Source organism: Saccoglossus kowalevskii, chromosome 8 (genome assembly GCF_978046115.1).
Source record: "Saccoglossus kowalevskii chromosome 8, keSacKowa6.1, whole genome shotgun sequence".
In the NCBI taxonomy this organism is placed as follows: Eukaryota; Metazoa; Hemichordata; class Enteropneusta; family Harrimaniidae; genus Saccoglossus; species Saccoglossus kowalevskii.
The window spans coordinates 40,049,084-40,068,929 of record NC_140648.1 but is presented as its reverse complement, the minus strand read 5'-3'; the positions used below and the strand labels follow the sequence as shown (position 1 = coordinate 40,068,929).

At 37.1% G+C, this 19,846-nt stretch overlaps 2 protein-coding genes across 2 annotated transcripts in view; one reads left to right on the top strand and one right to left on the bottom strand.

Moving 5' to 3' along the window:
- LOC102807340 (transient receptor potential cation channel subfamily M member-like 2) overlaps positions 1-8,042 on the bottom strand; it is a 169,015-nt gene extending 160,973 nt beyond the window's left edge. The window contains exon 1 of the mRNA XM_085502863.1: positions 7,905-8,042. The gene's annotated coding sequence lies outside the window, so the exon portion shown is untranslated. The remainder of the gene's footprint in view (positions 1-7,904) is intronic.
- Positions 8,043-11,725: 3,683 nt separating this feature from the next.
- Positions 11,726-16,864, top strand: LOC102807089 (uncharacterized). Its single transcript, XM_006812829.2, has one exon. It carries the CDS (start codon positions 11,726-11,728, stop codon positions 16,862-16,864), a length of 5,139 nt encoding a protein of 1,712 aa, XP_006812892.2.
- Positions 16,865-19,846: the final 2,982 nt, after the last annotated feature.

Sequence of the window (19,846 nt, the reverse complement as noted above, 5' to 3'; positions counted from 1 at the left end):
AGTGCTAGATGGTGATAACTTACTACAATAGGTTACACACTTTGTTTTCACATTTACATAAGTTGTTACAAATAATGCAGACAGCATGTCTGTAATTTGAAGCGCACCGGAAGAAAGCTTCACCCATAAAAGTGGCAGTACATTAGTTTTGAATTTCTCCTCCAATAAACGATCGAGGCTCTCAACTTAGTTTTGTACTTCAATTTGCGTCACATGTTATTTCAGTGAGAGGGCGCATACAGTGGTGGCACTGTAAAGAACGTTATTTTACAGAACCAGCTGACCGACTGATCATGACAGAATTATTGATCAAAGTGCATTCATTATTCCTACTTCGGAAATATACGTATCACGTCGATGTATATAACTGAAAACTGCCTGCAACAAATGTCCTATAAAGACTTCATCCAGTATATCAATAATGAAATTGAATACATAAGTAGAATGGGTGTTATTCGATTATTAGTTCTTGACGATGAGAACCAAAAGGTTGATGTGCCACCAAATAATCGTTTTAAAAAGCTTATCACTGGCAACACACAATCACACGTCCAGGGAGGGATGCAGCCATACACAAGTAGTTTTTGTCGAATTTCCCGTCCGTAAATGCGCGGTCGCAATGTTTTATAATATTCGACATAGTCTATAACGTTGTCAGTTTTCTGGCAGGATACTCTCGGTGGTAACAAACCGTTTGACGATATTATAAACTGTCTGCTTTGAAACACCATTTCATTCTCTAATCTCAGCAAATGACAGTCCACGAAAATACAAATCAACAACTCTTGTTCTCACTTCAACTGGTTTTTTGACTCTCCATCGTGGTGCTTAAATAACTTGGACGAATGCCGATTTGTAGACGCAAACTACACGATGACCGACCAAAAGTGAATGAAAGACAGACGCGCCTCAAAATCTAGGTGTACCTGACTTTGTAACAAAAATATCAATATCTGTCAATCATTCCTTTGATTTGCAGTCAATGTTTATATTTCTAGTTACAACTTCTGTAAATTTGAAAACAAAGTGTGTAACCTACTGTAGTAAGTTATCAACATCTAGCACTACTTCAGCGTCAAATCAGTGCCTGGAATTGCTGTAAAATGGCCATTTTAAATGTATTATTGTATTATTATTAAATTTAAATGTATTATCGTTTTGTAAAAAGTTAAATATAGTGCATAATTTCTTTTTTTCACGTTTCTTTTATTTATGTACAGCCTTGCTAAATCTTGCTAAGCATTCAAAAGAGAGAATGTTTGCACCTGTTATCTATATTTTAAAATCGTTTTTTTTAGTATGTTCCACTATTCACAATTCTACAAAATTTTAACAGTCTATAGCCAAGACTGTTTGGATAATAAAAAGCAAAAGAAAAAAATTTGCCCACAAACCTGCATCAACCTTAATACATATAGATTCTATGATTTAAAAAATAATACATTTCACTGGACATCCAGAATTCACTAACTCAAAATGACAGTCAATGTAAATTCACTGTGGTTCTTGTTTTGATTATACAAACACATAGAAGACCCTTTCACACTAGAGATAATACAAATGTATGGTACTAGACTGTTGACAGTCCTCGGGCCTAATGTAATTGTGTTTCCTAGACATTCGAACACCGTAGACGTTTGATAGGAAATGCGAAAAATTACATGATATGAATAATTCATAGTTGATGCTGACACCACGAAATAAATTATATTAACATAATGTATGCAAATGTATTCATGTTATCCACGTTATTTTCATCTAAGACAAGCCATGCATGGCACAGTCCCTGTTAGTTATCAAATTTAAGATATATAGTTTTGTTTATAGTAATATAGCTGGAATATAACCATGTCAGGAATATGATTTTTTACCATTAAAATGATTGACATTTGTATCTGATCGTCAAACAAGTACTTGTCCATATTGAGAGATATTGCTCTGGAACAGCATTCAAAATCAGCCATTTTGAATACATATATATATATAACATGATGTATAACGAATATATAAAACTTGAATATAATCAGTCAAAGCATTTATAAGATATGGCACTAGAAGCTCAAAAATGGCCGCCATTCGGCCATCTTGAATCAGATTGTGGAAGAAATTGATGTGCATATGTATAATAATCATGTATGATGTATGTGTGAAGTTTGATTGTGATTGGTCCAGGCATTTCTAAGATACAGGTCCAGACACACGCACAGACGCACGCACGGACACACGGAGGTCAAAACATAAGTCTCCGTTTTCGGACTGCGTTCGATTGAGGACTAAAAATGGCAACTGAAAGAGGGGGATCCTTGGTTTCGAAATGAGTACTTTTTGACAAGACGAATGACAACATGACATACTGACGTACACATCTCTACCCTCTGTGTACGTAGTTTGCGATAGTTTCTCGCTGGTATTCTTTGCAAAAAATATCCTGGTAGTCTAAACGTTCCAGCACTTTTATAAATAACTGCATTCCTCAAGATCTGTTTGTGTCATGATATCAAATAATGCCATGGAAAGTGTCCCGATTGCTTATAGTACAGTCAAAACAAACTTTGCGTAAGTCGTGGACGATCCTAGTAGCCAGCAACCCCTGACCCTTTTCACGATTGGCCATGATAAAATGATAGACATCTGCGCGACTATTTATTTGCATATGAAAGTACCCGTATCTGGTAAGAAATCTTACCAGTGAATTGCAGCACCAGACAGTCGGTCAGCACTTACGGCACTCCATAGTTCCTGTCCTGGCGTTGACAATTTATTCACACCTATTACGTTTATACACAATATTTATTAATAACATATTAATATTAGATACGAGCGACTGTCGACAGTCTAGTATGGTACCTGAAAACACAACAAACTTGTAATGCTGCTGGATTGCCTAATGATGAAGTTTTTGGTTGTGTGTCCTTTTTCTATTGCCAGTTTATGACAACTTGATCTGAATTTTAAAATTGTTTTAACATGTTTATTTTTTAATATGTTTATGTATTCCTCTTGTTCATTTTTGAAATTACTGTATGTATGTAATTTTGCATTTGTTTTTGTTTTTAATATTCCAGTTTTTCTTGTAATGTCTTTTGATTGATATTTTATTTCCGATTTTAATAAATTGTTGACATTTTGATGTTTATATAATTTAAAATTGTGTTTAAGAGTTGTTAACCATAACCCTGCTTGCGAATTCTTCTGCATGTCTTTGTAAGCAAAGAATGCTATGTTATGTTTGTCTATGTTCTCGAGGTATAAATACAGGTTTAATGTGTAATATTAAACCATGTTTATGACACAAATCTCATGCTTTCTCGTGGGATATTTTGATAGATCTTGCACTTTCTCACATGGCTCAACATCACAATCAGCTTGTTTCTGGCGCCATATTGGAAGTAGCTTGAAAGTGTTACGAAGCTCAAGCTATTCTCATTTTATTCACCCGCCACAATCCCCATTTTCCCCCATTAGGCTGGCATTAACAACAATTCGAGGGACTTCACTTATGGGATTAGCTAATACCCCCCCTACCCCCCACCCCACCCCAAGATTATTCATATTTTTCTTAGGTATATTTTGCTTGGGTTTTATTATTGTAAGTTTTATTAATAGTAATTATAATTCCTCATTTTAACGACTTCACAGGCAGCCCTCGCTGCGTCAACATCTAACCTCAGTAGTTGCAGCCCCCGCTGCCTCTACCCATAACATCCCAACTTCATGCAGCCCCTGCCGCTTAACCAGGGTGTAGCCGCAGCACTTGCTGCCTATACTTTCCAGTTGCAGTCATGCTACAATCTGCCATTCCATACTAACATCATGCAGCTATGCTGCACCAACCAACATATTTTCAGTCTTAGTCTAGTTTGTATTTTAATTTTGAAACTGTAAGCCAGCTAGTTTACACCTGCTTTGTTCTACATTTTGGGGGCGGCATCAAGGGACCATCTTATCAGTCTGTTATGCATTGTCTCACTTTTGTGTACGATGGTCTTGTGGTGTGCCCCCCTATTTGCCAAATACATTATTGGTTCATGTACATGCTCTTGTGTTTGTGTCATAAATAGTAGTTTATTGTCGATCTGTCGACTTTACCAATGAAAGGTTCTCTGCCAAGATTCTTTCTACATCCTATTTTCCTATGATTTGTTCCCTACGTTCAAAATTGAGCAACAAAATTTCAGGTGAAAAGTTTTTATTCTATGTTTTATACCAAGTTTTTTGGTTGAGAAAGATACCCCATATTTTTCATAATATTAGAAATTTCTCAATCCCATTTTGCTTAAAATCTGACCATTTACCTTTAAAGTTTATCATGAATATTTATACACATTTCGATTTGTGTTACCATGAAAATTTAAATGTTTCTTATTCAAAATATGTGTGGAACCCTGATAAAGCCGAACAATTTGTTAGTGATTTGTGTTCAGTAAATTCGTTATCTCGTTTGGATAATTTCATTGAGTATCCAAAATTTTCTATTGAGGATTTTGTCCTGTAATTTGGCGAATTATGTCGCAATGCTGCTACCAAATGTAACATGGTTAAAAATGTTGTTATCAGTTCTCACAATACTCATAGACAGCCTTCTTGGTTTGATGATGACTGTAAACAATTAAAGTCTTACAAATACAGTTTGCCGAGACAATTTCGAAAGTATGAGAATCAAAACCTTTTGATTGAATTTAGTGACGCTAAGAAACGTATTAAAGCAATGTGTCATCATAAAAAAAGAACATTTCTTGAAAATAAAAAAGCCAATTTAATAATTTCTTTAGCTAATCCTATAATATTTTGGTCAGCACTCAGAAACTATAGTTTTACGTCTATTTCCAGAGGCACTCAAATTTCCTCTGTTGAATGGTATGATTATTTAAGGATCTTTTTTCACAAAATGACAATTCGGGGGAAGTTATCCTCACGTGATCAAATAATTCCCTATTTAAATATTCTGTTTATAGATTGTTTGACAGTGGGATATTTCCAACACTTTGGTCTAAGGCCAATTTTTAGTCCCCGTTCAGACGTAGTCCGAAAACGGGGACTTATGTTTTGCCCTGTGTGCATCCGTGCATCCGTGCGTCCGTGATCACCTGTATCTCGAACATGCATGGACCGATTAAGTTCAAACTTCACTCATACATCACACATTATATGGGACATATGCACATGCATTTGTTTTATGATCTCATTAACGATAGCCAAATGGCGGCTGCTTTAAGGCCGAAAATGCATTGAAATCGCACATTTTCACCATTCCGTACCTGGATCTCAGTTATGCATGGACGGATTTTGTTCAAATTTGGTAAAAACATTAAACATAATAGGACCTTGATGCACGTCATTTTTTTTTTCGGATCAAGTTCGAAATGGCCGACTGGCGGCCATTTTGTTTTAAAGAATTCAGTTCTGGATCCGTATCTGAGACATGCCTGGATTGATTGAGTTCAAACTTCACACACACAAGGTACATCATGTCACAAATACATTTTGTAGATATGTGCATTTGTTTCATGATCCGCTTAACAATAGCTGAATGATGGCCATTTTAAGGCCGAAAATGCATCAAAATCACGTATTTTCACAATTCCGGAACCGGATCTCAGTCATGCATGGATGGATTTTGTTCAGATTTAGTACAATGTGTTGTACATATACAGGTGTATTTCGGTCATGATCTGCTTTGAATGTATATGTCACTCAAATATGAACGGAACGGGGATGTGTCATTGACAATGACTTGTTAAGAAGGGTTCCACAAACCATTCTGGGAATTATAGGGGGATTTTTATTTTCAGTAAAATTTTTACTTTTATTTTAAATAGTCGTCTTGTTTATTGGGCAAAAGTACTTAAGTGCAAGCTGGTTTTAGAAGGGGCTACTCCACTATTGATAATATTTTCATACTATAGACATTGATTCAGAAATATCTTACTATGAAAAAGGGAAAATTTTACTGTGCTTGTATTGATGTCTCCAAAGCCTTTGACACTGTAGAATGTCAAAGGCTTTGGTATGTCTTGTTAAAAGAGGGTGTTCATGGCAAAATGTTTAAAATGCTAAATAGCATATATAGTGATGTTAAATTGTGTGTAAAATCGTATGCTGGCAACACAGATTATTTTATCTGTCCCAAAGGCGCCCGTCAGGGGTGCATGCTGAGCTCTTTTCTGTTTACTTTCTTTATAAATGAACTACCACATAAATTACATAATACAGATCAAAAGGGTATTCAACTTGCACCTGATCTGACTGAACTATTATGTTTATTATTTGCCGATGATTTTGTCCTTTTTTTAAATAGTGTAACCAAAAATGCACCTAATGTCACTGTCTTGGGGGAATGTGGGCCTTACCCAATTTATTTGTTAACCGCAAAGAAATGTAATAAATAATATTGGGCCAAAGTGATTAATATGCATAGTCATCGTTTATAATATTGAATTTTCGCTGTATGTTTAAAACATACCTTGGTTAACGAGGTCAAAGAATTGTTATACTTATGTAACTTACATGATGCTTGGGAAACCACACAAGTCTGTAACATAGATGATTAGTAAGGAAGTATTGTTTTCTTAATGGTATTACAAAATCTCATCACTTGATAAATTGGTTAGTTAAATTATCGTAGTTTCAAAACCAGCCTAGAACCCGAAAGATAAATGTCACTTGTAAATATCCATTCTCACAGAGTAATGTTGTCATGTTTACTGAAAGACATGAACGGCTTTGCATCTTGTGTGATTCTAATGAAATTGAAGAGTACCATTTTGTTCTTGTCTGCCCTTTTTTCAAGACATTCAGATTTAAGTATTTACCCCATTATTACTTTCTGCCTCCATCAGTGCAAACATTTGTCCAATTAATGACCTCTGTAAATGCCACTCCACTCAAAAGATTGTCAGCTTTTTTATTTAATTCTTTAAAACTAAGATGAGATGTAAATAATGTAAATAGTAATTGACCAACTTTAGATTTGTATTTATTTTATTTATTATTTATGTATTTTGGGACACTGGCCTTATAGTACAAATAAAGACTGCATATAAATTTGAGGGATACCCCATATTTCACTATGTCATAAAAGTTTTTCTCTTATTTTAGCGATATTTGTTGATGTTGTGTATATTTATTATTGTATCATTACTACTTTGTGAGCTTTACATCAACCCTATCCGCTGTGAGTGTTATTGAACCATTAAAAAATAACTCCTCTTTTATTGTATCATGTTTACTTTGTAACCATTTAAAAATAACTCCTCTTTTATTGTATCATGTTTACTTTGTAACCATTTAAAAATAACTCCTCTTTTATTGTATCATGTTTACTTTGTAACCATATAAAAATAACTCCTCTTTTATTGTATCATGTTTACTTTGTAACCATTTAAAAATAACTCCTCTTTTATTGTATCATGTTTACTTTGTAACCATTTAAAAATAACTCCTCTTTTATTGTATCATGTTTACTTTGTAACCATTTAAAAATAACTCCTCTTTTATTGTATCATGTTTACTTTGTAACCATTTAAAAATAACTCCTCTTTGATTGTATCATTGCTATTTTGTAACCATTTAAAAATAACTCATAAATATTGTGATTAGCAACTATGTCCAAATGTGCACTTGGCCTAATATACGTTCAATCTGTCTGTCTGTCTAAAATGACTGAGGATAACACTTCACACAATTTCAGCAAACGCCTCCTAATGATATTGCACATGTATGTATAAACGGTTACCATGGTAACAACAGTAAACAACGATAATTGACAAGTAAAACGCTCCATTTTCATTCCATTCAGTGGCGACCATTACTTGTACACCTGAACGGTATCGACGTTCTTTGTAGATTTAGAAAAGCATGGATTCCAATATAACTCTACACTATACTAAACAAAGTAGACTTACCTTTGATGGAACTAGTATTATCAGAACGGGTATATATAACTGCCAATTCGCCCACTTCTATCACAATATAAAAAACATTCTCCAACTACCCAGGATAGAACGCATATATGTGGACTCCCTAGGTAGGCGTAAATATATCCAGAGGCAACATTCGGGCGCGTCCTACTAAGGTCAAGCACGACAGTCCCTCAAATTTGAGGAACTGTGGGTCAAGTAAAACCAGTTATAAATTTCAAATGGCGATTGAAAACAACTTGACCGCTCACTAAATAGAGTGGGTGAATATCGCCAATATAAAACTTCAGCGCGGTCAGTTACAGCGGGTACAAGATATTTACATTAACCTAACAGAAACTAAAGTTACATACCCGCCTACGTGACCAGGGTTTCAGATGGGTTCAACTATTACAACCTATTCCGTCAATCAAACATTTATCAAACGATGTTTTGTTCATTGTTGTCGTCGGACATTTCATGCATACATATGCTTAGTTTAGACTTGGCAACCACTGTCTCAGGCTGAAAATTGAAACAGGCCGGTGCATACTACTAGCCTGACAAGTTGGCGTAGGTGGCGCCCTGGAATTCTGCGATCCCCACCATGGGGGGGGGGGGGGTCGCAGCAGTCCAGGGCGCCACCTACGCCAACTTGTCAGGCTAGCATACTACGGACATGGATATTGAAGACAGGATCTGCAATATGTGCGACAATGACCATGTTGAAGATGAACATTTTGTCTTAAATTGTACTCTACAATGAAATAAAGTTAAAACTTTACATTGTAGCTAATAAATGTATACCAAATTCTGACAAACTTAGTAATGAAAATAAATTCATATCATTACTAAAAGTGATGAGAAAATGTCAATTCCTTTAGCACAATATTTTTTAAAGTGTTTTAATATTATCAACTTCAAATTCAGGTCTACAAAATGCATTGAATGCTTTAGAGAAATACTGTACAAAATGGCACATGAAAATTAATATATCAAAAACCATTGTTTTTAATAAATCAGGTAAAACTCTTAAAACAAAATTTATAGATAGGAAAGAGATAGAAAAAGTCTCTTCCTACACATACCTGGGCATTAAACTAAACTCAACAGGTAAATTAAATAAAGCCCAGGAAGATCTTAAAAACAGAACAACAAAAGCATGCTTTAAGCTAAAACAGCTGTTATTCTCGGAGACCAATATCCCAATAAAAGTATACTTTAAAATGTTTGACTCAATAGTCAAACCAATTATATTATACTGCAGTGAGATTTGGTCAAATGAAGGAATAACAGACTCATTGAATTTATTTAATCTTGCGCGCCCAATAGAGAAACTGCACAGCAAATACTGTAAATATCTACTGAAGGTTAACAGTAGAGCCTGACACAGATGGTAAAATACTGGCAAAACATCACTAAAAACCATGAAAACACACTGGTCAAGAAAGCCTACAACCTTGGTATCCAACTCGATACACAAGGTACCAACAACTGGGTTTCAAGGCTTGTACATATTCTAAAATTCTTGGGCATCAAATATACTTTGAATGATAAAAAGATTGAAAATACCTTTGTTGCAACTTTTGTGGAAAAATTAAAACAGTAATTTGAAGAACACAGTAACAATGTATTATTTGATGATAACAAGGGGGACAACCAGAAAAACAAATTAAGAACATACAGGCAACTAACAAAAATGTCTCATTTGAAAACTATTTGGAAATTATAAAAAAAAAACTCATCAAAGGTCAGCCTTAACTAAACTTAGGTTAAGTGCCCATAATCTCCACATTGAAACTGGCAGATATACTAATAAAGATGTGACTGACAGAAAATGCCAAATCTGTCAAAACAGTGAAATTGAAGATGAGAAACACTTTCTATTTCAATGTAGTCATTACACTGAATTAAGGAACACATTTTTTAACAAATTTAACATTGTTCCTATTATCTGTTCAGCAGAACAGCAATTTATCAAATTATTAAAAAGTACACATCAGGAAACCATTATTGAACTTGATCAACTTATCTACAGTTGTTTTCAAATGAGAAAACAAAGTTTGAATAAATAAATTTACCTGCTGTCTCATATCAGAACCATAAAAAAATAACATGTTATTGTAATATTACCATCTACGCAATGTACTTATTTTACTTATATCTCAACTGAATTTTCGGTCTTTACTTTTTTATTATCATGATTTTATTCTTTATTGTAATTTTATCTATATCTCAACAGAGATTCGATAACAATAAAGTTATTACTGTTACAACGCAATAAATCGTTGGGTTTTATTGAATTTCATCTCAGATCTGAAGGGCATTTGAAACTGGTATGGAGTTGAAACTAAAAGTAGAATATTTCAGGGAAAGATTGTCTGGGTGATGAGTGTTCTGGTAGACTGGCAGTGGGACATGCCATTATGCGAGAATGTAGAACGCCGGGGTAGAACGCGACACCCACAACGCTAATAGTATATTTTCTTCCAAGTTTTACACAGCAATCATTTTTTATCTACAAATCAAAGAAATAGTATAACTACACCGTCCCTCGCAGTGGTGGCGGCACGGAGGGGGAGGATTTTCAAGCTCGAACGTATTGTGTCAGCAAAATGTGCCCCTCAAAATGCAGGAAATAGCGTTACAGGGGGGTCTAGATTTCAGAGAGTGTTTGGGAATGTTGCAAAGTTCCTCGGTAATGCGGGAGTTAGATGTATGTAAATATTTTGACACCGTCGTCATGCAGCGCGTGTTCCAATTTCGTGTAATAACAAGAGAACTGGTGATGGTTGTGAACCATAACTGCCTCAGCACAAGGACTGTTATGTAATACGAGGAAAGGTAAAGGAAAAAGTATTGTAGCGTTACCTCCGTGTAATTTACAATATATCTGCATCAACTTCACTGTTAAGGACAATGTGGGAATAGAAGCAAGGCTGCGCAAATTTTGCGAAATAGTAGTTAGTTAGAATTACTAGACATTGTGGGATATCGAAATATGGATGATAAACAGCAAGTGATATTAACCCATGAAACATACTCACACATATTCGTACATATCATCCTATCTTATTGTGTGTAGGGCAAAGCTGTCATGTACACAATCATAATAACTGGACATGGTTTAAGAACGGAAAACTGTTTTATTACTGTAAATAATTACGAACAATGAAACTGAAATTTAGAAAAAAACTGTAAACAATAAATAATGAAAATCTGTGATTTGGTAAAGTTTGGTTACATAAGTCAAATTTTGTTTCAATACGCATACAAGCACCCGTATACATTTTGACAATAAACTCCTCTTTATCATTGTGCAAATACAAACAAGACATTTAACCTTCCTGACAGTAACATGTAAGTGTTGTATAAACCCAAATGAGAAGTCCGGAGTCACGGCGAATACTTCTAGCGAGTCACTCTTCAACTGGCCAAGGCTAATCACTAATGTGCGGGGTCATTAATTAAATAATAATAATTGTATTAATACTTACACATTCCCCGGAGGGATTGGCAATGGTTGCACGTTGTCGGAACCACAATCGAACTGCGGAAACCACAAAGAGATACGTTATGTACTTAAGTTAATTATTATTGAGTTAGTTGATTGGCTATTCAGTAACAAGTTACGTGAGCCCAAACTTCCGGCCACACTGTATGTATACTTTCAACACACGCTTTATTCGGCAGTAGCTGTATAGTATTCGTGTAGTCTATATCGTATAATAAAGTCTCTTTCCTTGACTTAATCGATCGTCTCCTTTATCCTGTAATTTCGATTCCCACATTTTTTGGTGCCGAGACCAGGATTCAAGGAAACGATCATGTCTGCCAGAGGAACTCGCCCAGCCTACCGAGGAAAGATGACCCAGCTACTCAAGAAAGCCGAAGATACGATTGTAAAATTCAACAGTGAAGACGACGTGGATTGGGACAATCTCTTGATCACAAAAGAACGCATCGAAGATAAGTTTAAGTTGTTAGAGAAACTCGACGCTGAAATTATTCAGTCAACTAACGAAGACCAGTTAAACGACGTTATTCTAGAAGCCGACAATTACATGGATGAAGTTTTCGCCAGAAAGTTCAAAATCTGTAAATTTATCAATCAACACGCTGCGACAAGGGAGATAACGGGATCGACGGTAAGAACAAACACCTCTTCTACTAGACAATCTACAACTTCCACTAGTAATACCGTCCACTTACCGAAGCTACAGCTTCCGACATTCAGTGGCGACTCCCTAAAATGGAAAGCATTTTATGATGTTTTTATTTCTGCTGTGGATAACGATCCAAGCTTCAGCGAAGTTCAGAAATTTCAATACCTCCGAGGTCAACTTTCCGGAGAAGCAGCGAGAACTATTGATGGTCTACCATTGACGAATACGAACTATCGACATGCTATTCAACTGCTGGAAAAACGATATGGCCAAACACATAAAATCGTCAATGCTTATATGAAATCTTTGTGGGATTTGCCCAAGCCAACTAGCGATATGAACAGTTTACGAAATTTCTATGACACTATAGAAACTAATGTACGCGGACTCGAGGCTCTCGGTAAAAAGGAAACGTCGTATGGTGATCTGTTAGTTCCGATCGTATTCGAGAAGTTACCAAGAGGCATACGGAAACAGATAACACGTGATCACGGCGACTGTGAGTGGAAATTATCGGAACTACGTGAATCACTTTACAAAGAAATACAGGCACTCGAAGTAAGTTCATTGATCAACGATAGTGCAGGTGAATACGAACAAGAAACACAACAAATGACTGCGGCTTTCTATACTGGTACGAAGACATCGGCAACACGTACATCGACACGCAATTTTCGACCCCGTAACGCACCAAAACCGAGAAAAACCTGCGCTTACTGTAAAGGACAGCATTTTCATAGTAATTGTGTCATCGTAACGGATAGAAATAAACGACATGATATCGTGAAGCGTGACAGGCTGTGCTTTAATTGTCTGGGAAGACACCAAGTTTCGGAGTGCAGATCGACCAATAAATGCCTTCGCTGTGGGAGAAAACATCACACATCACTCTGTACATTAGAACCACAAATGCGCGCCTCCTCAGACCAATCTAGTCGTGACACAACGTCAACATCACTCAACAAATCGACTCCGGCATGTGTTAACTTCGCTGCAGCTGCTCAAAGAAAAAACAACTACGATAATCAACCAGTTTTATTAAAAACTGTCGTAACAGAGATTTCTACTGACACTCAATCATTGACCGCTGTTCTGTTGTTTGATGAAGGAGCAACAAGAACATTCATCACTGAAGATTTGGCACAAAAACTGAATGTTAAACCATCTGGATCAGAGTTAATACAGTTGGCGACATTAAACGGATCCCGTAGTGTGTCGGCACTGATTGTTCCAACAATATCAACACCAATGAAGAATCTGATATCGAAATCTGTTTTAAATCTCCCGCATTTACGAGGCCTACGCCTGGCGCACCCTGCATCATCATCGGATTCCTTTGAAGTTTCCCTACTGATCGGCGCCGACTACTATTGGAACTTTGTGGGAGACGACATAATCCGAGGACCGGGACCAACAGCTGTAATGTCGGAATTTGGATATCTTCTATCCGGACCAACTGGAACCAGAATGAGAATCCCGACTAACACAACTATGTTACATATAGCTGCTAGTAACCAGAATGAGCAAATTAAACTCCAAGATTTCTGGAACTTGGAATCTATCGGAATAAGGGACGAAATACACGAACCGAAAGCGGATTTCTTCAAAGAATATTGTGACTCTAATTTACAGTTTGAAGAAGGGAAATACACCGCGAAGTTCCCATGGAAACCAGAACATCCGCCCCTACCAACGAACTATCAGTTAAGCGAGAAACGAACACGAAATTTGGTGCACCGCTTACCATCTGATATTTTGGAGTACTACAATAAGACCATTCACGATCAAATATCTCGGGACTTCGTAGAAGAAGTTCTTAATGACGACAACGAACGGGGACATTACTTACCACATCATGCCGTTAAGAAGGATTCACCGACCACACCCATCCGTGTAGTTTATGATTGTAGCAGTAAACAATCACCCATAATACCCAGCCTCAACGACTGCTTGGAAGTTGGGCCACAGTTATTGAATGACTTGACAGGAATTCTACTTAGATTTCGAGTACATCGTTACGCGTTTAGCAGCGACATCGAAAAAGCTTTTCTGAATGTACGTCTCCACGAAAGTGATCGCGACTACACAAAATTCCTGTGGCTAACTGACCCAACTAATCCTGATAGCGCATTTAAGACTTATCGATTCAAGTCAGTACCGTTCGGAGCAGCCTCTTCGCCTTTCATATTGAACGCCGTCTTGAAAACACACACAGAGAAAAACGCAACAAATGCAATTACATCGGATCTGAAACGCAATATCTATGTAGACAATATCATAAGTGGAACATCTGAAATCAAGGACGTGATAGAATACTATGAATTCTCGAAGGATCTTTTAAAATCTGGCGGGTTTAATCTTCGGTCATGGGCTTCTAACTGCGAACAATTACGTGATCTCGCTAAAGCTGACAATGTAGCTGATCTAAACACTGAGGTACACATACTCGGATTACGTTGGAAAACATTGTCGGATAAGCTTACCTACGCAAATAATATTTCAAATGACGAAACCATATTGCCAACTAAACGTGAAGTAAGTAGTGCAACGTCTAGCGTATACGATCCTTTCGGTTATTTAGCACCAGTGGTTATTAAAGCGAAGATATTTACACAAGAATTATGGAAACGAAAGCTCGACTGGGATGAACCTTTACCTTCCGATTTGACAAATGAATGGAACGCCATATTGACGGATTTGAAAACGGCTACGAACATTACAATGAATAGAGAATATTTCTCGGACGTTTATGACCGTAAAGACGACCACGAATTACATGTCTTTGTAGACGCAAGTACGAGGGCATATGGTGCCGCTGTTTATTTACGTAATAACAACACAGAACAAACATCTCTTGTTATGTCGAAAACCAGAGCAGCACCATTAAAGAAACAGACATTACCACGCCTGGAGCTCATGGGAGCAGTTATTGGCACCAGACTGATTCAATTTGTATCCGACGCACTAAAAGATACGGTGAACATTACGAAACACATAATATGGTCGGACAGCCAGATCGTTCTTCATTGGCTAAAGAGTGACAAGAAGTTGCCTTTGTTCGTCACTAACCGCGTTAACGAAATAAAGACTTTCCCCATGACAATGAAGTATTGTCCAACAAAGGACAATCCGGCAGATCTGGTTACACGCGGGATCTCGTCACACCGGCTACAACACTCAGAACTATGGTGGTGCGGTCCTACTTGGCTAAAGCAAGGCGATTGGCCAATATGTCCTGTATTTGATAGTACAGTCCTGCATACCTTTGTGGAAACCGATACCGCTCAAGATACTACCACTATGAACGAGACAACTAACGTCGGGATACAGCACATCATAGACGCCGACAGATTTAGCAGTTTAAACAAGCTATTACGTACAACAGCTCTTGTGCTAAGATTTGTATCTAATCTTCGAAATGACAAACATACATCTAGTACAGTATCCGCTGAGGAATTACGCAAAGCCGAAACCAAGTGGATAAGAGATATTCAACGTGAAGCGTTTAGCGCTGACGTCACCACTCATCGCCGAAAGCCAACCCTCACCAGACAACTTGGTTTATTCTTCGACAATGATACATTACTCCGCTGTGGGGGGAGGTTACATAATGCCCCTCTCGACTACAACACGAAATTTCCAATACTCCTACCATATGGACATCGATATACGATCCTCGTTGTGTTGGAATCCCACTCGCGCATGCTCCACTCAGGATTATTATCCACGGTCACAGATCTACGACAAACATACTGGATACCAAAGATCCGCCAACTCGTGAAAAGAATTATACGACAATGCGTGACTTGTAGAAAAATCACCGGGAAACCATATCAACAGCCCATACAAGCCCCACTACAACACTGTCGTGTAAATGATGCGCCACCGTTCACGGTTACTGGTGTCGATTTTACCGGTGCATTATACGTAAAGGGACAACACGACGGAAAGGACCAGAAAGTTTACATTTGTTTATTTTCTTGTGCTGTTACCAGAGCAATACATTTGGAAGTCGTGTCTGATTTATCTGCTGCAACTTTTTTACGCGCATTTCGACGATTCTCCGCACGACGCTCGTTGCCATCCGTGTTGATCTCCGACAATGCGTCTACGTATCTGTCAGCCGCCGATAAACTACAAGATCTGTTCAATTCTCCTGAAGTCACCAGATATTTAACCAACAAGCGAATGCAATGGAAATTCATTCCCAAACGCGCTCCATGGTATGGCGGTTTTTGGGAGCGTCTGGTTGGTATTACGAAAACCGCTATTAAGAAGGTACTTCAACGTTCATTCGTAACCTGTGATGAACTTAGCACAATTGTAGCGGAAATAGAAGCCGTCCTGAACAATAGGCCGATTACTTATGTTTCTGGAAACGCGGACGACTTGATAGCACTCACACCATCGCATTTAATAAATGGACGTCCGATCACGATGTTACCAAGTCAACCAGTCGACCCTGACGAATTACAGGACCCCACCTTCGGTGATAACCAAACCGAAATTCAACGAAGATATTTACGTCTGTCTGAGTTGATTCAGCAGTTTTGGCGTAGATGGATCTCCGAATATCTACCCGCTCTCCGCGAACGCCATATGCTCACTGGTAAATCAACAAATACCGTCAAAATCGGTGACATTGTTCTCGTCCATCATGACAACCAGAAGCGACTGCATTGGAATATGGCAAAAGTTGAGAGATTAAACTACGGAAGAGATGGACTAGTCCGATCTGTGGATATTAAAACACCACACGGACGAACCAATCGACCGATCAGTAAACTCTATCTGTTGTAGTTAAACGCTGCAGATGACATCGAATTACCTAACATTAACGGTATGAACACGGTACCAGACACTAACGGCATTGAAATAACCAGACCCCGTAGAAATGCGGCCGCCGTTGCTCGTTGCAGAATAACAGACTTAAACGAACTGAAATTGTGTTAGTTTTTGTGTGTGTGTGTGTGTGTGACAATTTGCCTATGTAAATGGATATTTATCTTTAGTTGAATTTGTTACATGCTAGTATTTGAAGATATTTTACGTAGAACTTGACATGATTGTAGCTACATCGTTGTATTAGTATAATGTCGTATTTTGTTTATGATCGATTCTTTACCCCAGTGTGTTTTTTTTTACACTTACTTTAGTATTTCTGTTTATATTTACTTCGAATTTAATCACTTGCGGGCCGGGAGTAATGTCGGAACCACAATCGAACTGCGGAAACCACAAAGAGATACGTTATGTACTTAAGTTAATTATTATTGAGTTAGTTGATTGGCTATTCAGTAACAAGTTACGTGAGCCCAAACTTCCGGCCACACTGTATGTATACTTTCAACACACGCTTTATTCGGCAGTAGCTGTATAGTATTCGTGTAGTCTATATCGTATAATAAAGTCTCTTTCCTTGACTTAATCGATCGTCTCCTTTATCCTGTAATTTCGATTCCCACACACGTTTAAGAAAGAATAAAAGGTTAAAAAAATCAATAAATAAAATAAAATAAAAATAAGCTAATACATTACAGAGAAATAAAATATTAAGACTAAATTATTATACTATAAAAAGATAGAAAAACAAAATTCAAAACTTAACTGTGAACGAACATTGTCACTGGGGTTGCTGTCTTATTTCAAAACACTTCTTTAGATACCTTGCTACAGGGAGTGTTGGACCACTGTTGTTTAGCAATGCTATGAATTGTGTCTTTGGTGAAAAATTTTGGATTTTGGTTTTTGCCATTTCAAATAAGACATTTCTATCGGGGGTATAGGTGGTACTTGTCTCATCTTCTACTTGATTCTGATCACAAAGGTTGCATAGTCTATTAGCAAGGGGTATTCCTTTGTGTCTACCAGTCTCAACTTTCAGGTTATGGTTTTTAATTCTCTGTGTGTTCTTAATTTATTGTTCTCATTTTGCTTTGATCGATTGTCGTTATGTAATTCACTTTTCCAGGTTGATATAAATGATGTTTGCATAATTTTTATTAATTTGTCCTAATTGCCTTGCTGTTAGAATTCCATTGTTTCGACCAGGTTAGACTGGTTGATGTTATTCAAAAGGGAGTCTATTTTAGTGTACCTCTTACTAATAATGTCTTTGTTTTCTTGGAAAGCTTGTAATAATGGATTTGACGAGATCTGTACACGATTAAAATATTATCATTTGTTTTCCGATAAAAGTCTCCAATGGGTAACGTCCAATTTTACCATAAAAAGCCCATTGTTGTGATGTTTTCGGATGTCCCCAGGAGAAAACGAAGATAATTTATATGTATATCTTCAATTGATGATTTTGGTGCAATTTCCCCCCACCCCCCCATACATCACTCCCATTTGTATATTGATAAATTATCAAGGTGTGGCTCGGCTAGTACAAGACGTAAAATGAAAAAACTCAAAAACATCGTAATGTTATTACTTCTACACCAAGAACACCTCTGGAAACCTACATCGATTTGTTGGCCAATGACATTGAACTTTGCTCTTCCATAAAGCAGCAATTTTCCTCTTCAAATAATCAAAAATACCCTTGATACCCTGGAGAAGTATGTCCATTGTTTCACAACTATGACTGTCCCAAGGGATTTTCGTCTTTTCAATTTATCAAGATAACCGTCCCAAGGTTGTTTTGTTTGCTAGAACGAAATATCCTTTGGCAGCATTACTTGTATTAATTTCAATTGCACCAAAAACAGCAAATACTGTTACATATATAGTTGGTGACAGCAGCTATGATGGATGTATTGTGACGTATTTTGACCCCGGGATTCTGACCTTGAATTCTGACCACATTTACTGCCCTTTCATACCCGTTCAATTTCCTTTCATGATATTTAAATCAACATTTATTTCAAAGTCACTCTAGTTTTCACTTTTCTTAAATGATTGTCCTGGTCAAAAGACTTTTCACTCCCTTCATGCAATCTCCCATAGTACTTCTGCAGACACAGCAGCGATCGCCAGCATAACTACAAATAACCTCGCTCTCAGGAGCTGAGGAATAACAACCTTTATTGATATCGTATCCCCATTGACGCTGCAGGTCGGCGTCTTCTACACCGATCTGACGCATATCGCACAAGGTGTGCGGGGAGTCAATCGTCGATTGCCATGTATTTTACGGATATATTAAATTGTTTCAGGAACCTGTTTACTAAATAATGATAAATGAAACTTAAAAAACTTGTAAGCACAAACTGGGCCCAAATTGCGCAAATTTGCAAAACGTTTACGATGCTAGTGTCTGGTTCGAAAGGAGTTCTACGCGTGATTTTATGGCGTTTAGGCCAGACTTTTATTATCTCTTGTTTCACGAACCCGCCGAATCATGATGAACAGGAGCCGAAAATGAAATAAAAATAAAATTTTATTTCAGCATAATTTCTCGCGCCCGCCGACGTGTAAGCGCAAAAAATGCTAAAAAAATATTATTTTTACCTTCATTGTTTTACCGCCCGCCGCATAACAAATCCAAGTTGCATTTTCGTGGGAGTATCATGATCAAAGTACCGAAGTCTCTCGCAGATGAGAAACAAGGTTATACATGGAATAACATTTTATTTCATTTCTTCTCTTCGATCAATGATCTCACTTACAATTCTTTGAGATTCACACAAATCTAAGGGAAAAAAGAATTAATTTTATTTTTTTCCACTCTCCTCAAAAAAATTGCCTTATAAAAACTAGTTGAAACTGGAAATTACGCAAGTACTTTCGAACTTCAAACACAAATTTGATTATCGTTATTATGTGCTAGTTTCTGTT

Coding starts and splice junctions, on each gene's coding strand:
- LOC102807089 (XM_006812829.2), top strand. CDS start 11,726: ATGTCTGCCAGAGGAACTCGCCCAGCCTACCGAGGAAAGATGACCCAG.